The 4,613-nt window shown below is 40.5% G+C and overlaps 1 protein-coding gene across 1 annotated transcript; it reads left to right on the forward strand.

The window, feature by feature from the left end:
* Positions 1 to 1,971: 1,971 nt before the first annotated feature.
* On the forward strand, positions 1,972 to 4,182 carry LOC111270125 (heat shock 70 kDa protein cognate 4). The gene has a single exon (XM_022850175.2). The coding sequence runs from the start codon at positions 2,147 to 2,149 to the stop codon at positions 3,836 to 3,838; it is 1,692 nt and encodes a 563-aa protein (XP_022705910.1). The 5' UTR covers positions 1,972 to 2,146; the 3' UTR covers positions 3,839 to 4,182.
* Positions 4,183 to 4,613: the final 431 nt, after the last annotated feature.

A 4,613-nucleotide genomic window follows, 5' to 3' on the forward strand; every position in this document is an offset into this window, starting at 1 on the left:
AAAATTCACATAAAAGTTAAATCAAGATATTCTTTCCTAAAAAAATCTTCCGTGATCCTTATGAAAATGAAAAGAATTTCTGAAGCATCGATCGAATGTGAGGTTATAATGGTATCCATGTACTAGCATTCTAGGACATTTTACAAATCATTAGTAAGTTAATCCCATTGCTTATGGACCCAACAAAAAGGATCTGGTTAAGCGCTATATGGGCGCCACCTGGGCGATGGCACATTTGCCATCATGGTAAGTTCTGACGAATTCAGCATCTCAATGACGGCAGAAAGTACGCATAGCAGTGGAGAGAAGTTTGAAAATCGCATGGTTCGACATTTCGTCACTCAGTTCGATCGGAGCCATCATCTATTACTAAATGTGCCTTGAGAGAGTTGTAAACAGTTTAAAGTTTATAAACACAGTACACTGAAAAACTCGATTCGTCATCGACACGAACATCGATAGAAATCGATTCGGTATTCAATAAGATCAATTTTCTATTAAATTTTTTCAATCTCGTTTCAACGATCTGTAGCGCCGTCTGCTTCCATCGATCTTGGACCATCTCGAAAGAATCCTATCAGATCCTGGGATAAAGAAGAAATTGATTGATGATATCGACTTAACCAGTGGATCGCCCCGTATACTCTACGTCAGAAAACTTAGCAATGTCCTTTATTAGTGTGAGGTTGTGGCTCATAGCGTATCTATTCTGAAGCGGAACCAGTTTAGAGGCACTGAAGGATCTACCGTTGATTGGTGTAGTACCACTTTAGCTTTGGCCAAAAAATTATCGATAAGAATAACACTCCTATCCTAACTATCCAAATTTTGCTACGATGCAATCATAGCTTCCAATTTGCGATGGAAGCATAAAGCTTGCTCGTTTTAAAAGACACTTACTTGCTTCGAGTCACCTTTAACATACAATGCGATACCTTCAACAGCACTTTTACACCGTGAACGTTTGATATGTTGATATAGAAAGAAGGAAGTATTACTATTACAGGTCGCAGGAGTCGACTTTCGATGGAAGACATCGATTGCAATCTCTGGAAATGACGAGGACAAGCAAGAAACTCTTCTTCAACTTAATTTGGAGTATGTTTTTTTGAAGAATATAAATGCCTGTAGAATTGGAATTACTTCGCCTTATTTTAAACGGGTCGAAATATTGTGCCGCCTACCTCGTATTTTCGGGTTTCTGGGCCGTAAGAAATACGCGAGATTCGGTATAAACGAGGCACGTTAGATTCTTATGATAAGAACGGACGGATACGGGAATCGTTTAAAGCAGAAAACTAACGAACCAGTTACCAAATGTTTATTTTCTTTCAGGTGCATATCTCGTATTTGCTATTGGGCTTATTTTTTTTTACCAATTTAGGTCTGTAGTTTAATTATTAATTACTCTAATAGACTAATAGAAAACCCACTATATGTAATTTATAATTAAGACTGATTGGGTACATTCACGTGTCCAACACACCGCCCAATACCAAATTGTTGCTTCAAAACGGGACCGGGTGTAACCATTTCAATTTCGTTAAATGTAACTTTTCCTGCTCGATTTGCTAGATCAATGGATTTGTACAAAGCGATCCAGATACATGATATCACATTTGTACCATATATCGCACTATTGGCCTACTAATTAATTAATAAGCGCACCCAAAAGGCGCCAAACTTAACAATGAGGACCAATTTTTTTCACTTAGACACCGCTAAATTTTGGTTTCCTAATCTTACATTTACGAATTTCAACGACAAATGCTATCGTAGTATTTTTTTAAATAAACATTCACTTATTTGTATCGATGTGAGGTCGTTGTAGCTCAGCATTCAGTCGACTCAGAACGTCTACGAAGCAAACCACGTAACTACTCTCGCATGTAGGCTCTCTCTGGTGGAATGTTGTGAGACAAACACAAATCACGCACAAACAACTGTCAAGGGAGCAGGACATCCATATGATAGAACATTCCGAGCGTTGTCCGTTCAGTATGCCATGTATATGAATGGCGATATAAGCAATTTAAACCGCGTTAGTAAAGCAAAGATGTGTCACGTCGTACCTGTCCTGATCACCTGAGCATAATTATTGCGAAATTCTCTGAACTAGAACGGTTAGTGCCTTCAAGAAACCGTTATGCACGAAACAGTCAAGCCATCGCGAGCTCCATCAATAGGAATCGATTTCGGTACGGCGTACTCTTGTGTCGCGGTATTTCGCCATGGGAAAGCTGAAATCATCCCTAACGATCGCGGAAACCTTATGACACCATCGTGCGTCGCGTTCACCGAGAAGGAACGCCTTATCGGTGAAGCAGCCTTGGAGCAAGCGGTCGATAACCCAGATAATACGATTTTTAATGTGAAGAGACTAATAGGCCGACGTTTTGAAGATGAGGTAGTGCAAAACTACAGAAAGCATTGGCCCTTGACCGTTGTTCTTGAAGATAGACGACTAAAAATCCAGGTTATATATAAGGGTAAGGTGAGAACTTTTTTCCCAGAAGAAGTCTCTTCGATGATCCTTGCTAAATTGAAGGTAACAGCAGAGGCATATCTGGGATGTAGGATTTTCAATGCAGTCATTTCTGTGCCTGCAAACTTTAACGACGCTCAGAGACAGGCTACCAAGGATGCTGCAATAATTGCTGGCCTCAGTGTGTTACGAATTATAAATGAACCCACTGCAGCTGCTATCACCTATGCGCTCAGTCCACCGTCTACAGTGGGGCGTCATATACTTGTTTATGATTTCGGTGCTGGTACGTTCGATGCATCTGTATTAAGTATTAAAGGCAAAGATCTCAAAGTTTTAGCGACCTCGGGAAACACTCACCTCGGTGGGGAGGATATTGACAATCGAATGGTAGACCAATTCGTAGCTGAATTTCATCGTAGGCACAAAATAGACCCATCGTCAGACATGCGAGCCCTTCGGCGTTTGCGAACGGCTTGGGAACTTGCTAAGATAATGCTATCACCATCGGACGAAACCTCTAGCGACATCGCTCATCCGGAGGAGCTCTCATCGACGAGCGAAACCTTAATTCAGATCGACTCTTTATTTGGTGGCATTGATTTTTTCACCAGTATTACCCAAGCTCGTTTCAATGAGTCATGTAGCGAACTATTTGAGCTGACCATTACGCACGTCGAGAACGCTTTGCGTGATGCAAATCTTTCTAAAATGGCTATCGAGGACATCATCTTGGTAGGCGGTTCCTCTCGTATTCTGCGAGTACAGCAATATCTGAAAGATTTATTTTATGGAAAAGAGCTCAGCCAGTTCAGCCAAATGGGTGAGGCTGTGGCCCGAGGGGCAGCTGCTCAGGCCGCAGTAATGACCGGTGACGCCGCAGAAACACTTCAGGGTTTAGCGTTTTTTGACGTGACACCTCATTCGCTTGGTATAGAGGCTACAGACGGGAGTATGGAAACGCTCATCACGCGTAACACAACAATACCGGCGTGGCAACAGGACACGATTGGCAGCTCACGCAAAGGCAAGAAGGTCATCCCAATTGAGATCTACGAAGGCGAACGATCCATAGCCAAAGAAAATAACCTTCTTGGCACGTTCGAATTCAATTTTTCGCCCACACCCAATAGTAGCTCGTGTGCTTTTGAAATTCTCTACGACGTCGATGCTAACGGAATTCTCACATTGTCACAGGGTAAGAGGCTTGTACCAACCAAAGAAACAGTCGGCTTTGAGAGCACAAATGGTCAGGGAGGCCTGACAATCACAACTAGTAAGGACAGACTTTCCAATGAAGAAATAGCACGTATCATTCAACAGAATAAGGACGAAGAAAATAAGGACACATAATGGATCTCTACGAATACTATTATGGAGCCTTGACCCTTGTTTGGGGCTGTGTGTAATAAAAAGGAACATTTGACGACTTTGCGGTTAGACATCAAATGCGAGTACATATAGTATATGTATGGCAAAACATGTGCTAGGAAGATTTAATAACGACAGCCTATTTTTTAGGTTCAAGGGATTAAAAAATTCAGCTAACCGAAGATACAGCAATGCAAATCATTGAGAAAAATCTACTTTATTAATTGTGCTAAACCGAACTTGTAGTGGTCTTTACAAATAAAGAATAATTGATACATTGGAATTAATTATATTAATAAATAATATTTACTTATTTGTATAAGAAATCGGAATTCATTTTTGTAGGGTCCGTTACCTTATTTGAGAACCGTACCTGTGACCTTGTCAGGACCAGTCCCAAATTCACTTCTGGCAAAGGCTATGTTGATATTCTCACTTGTAGCATGTAATTGCAGATTAACCTTTCAAATAATTAAGCGAATTAAATAGGTATTCTTCTTAGCTACATTACATTTAGTAGAGATATCTAGAGAGAACGAGCAACAACATTACAGAATGCCCGTTTACAAGATGATCGAAATTTTGGTGGTGGTGGAACTGCCGCTTTGAGTCTATGTTGACAACCGCTTTACATGCTTTATGATGCTACATAATAATCTAATAAGGATTTAAAAAATTATAATAATTAAGGTACGTTACAGTTGTGAACTTTCTCATATTAATACGTTTAATAGCACGCATGCATCGGTATTCCAAC

Source organism: Varroa jacobsoni, unplaced genomic scaffold (assembly GCF_002532875.2).
Source record: "Varroa jacobsoni isolate VJ856 unplaced genomic scaffold, vjacob_1.0 scaffold_1446, whole genome shotgun sequence".
NCBI classification, from domain to species: Eukaryota; Metazoa; Arthropoda; class Arachnida; order Mesostigmata; family Varroidae; genus Varroa; species Varroa jacobsoni.

Excerpts from the sequence above, each read along its gene's own strand:
- LOC111270125 (XM_022850175.2), top strand. The coding sequence starts at position 2,147 with ATGCACGAAACAGTCAAGCCATCGCGAGCTCCATCAATAGGAATCGAT.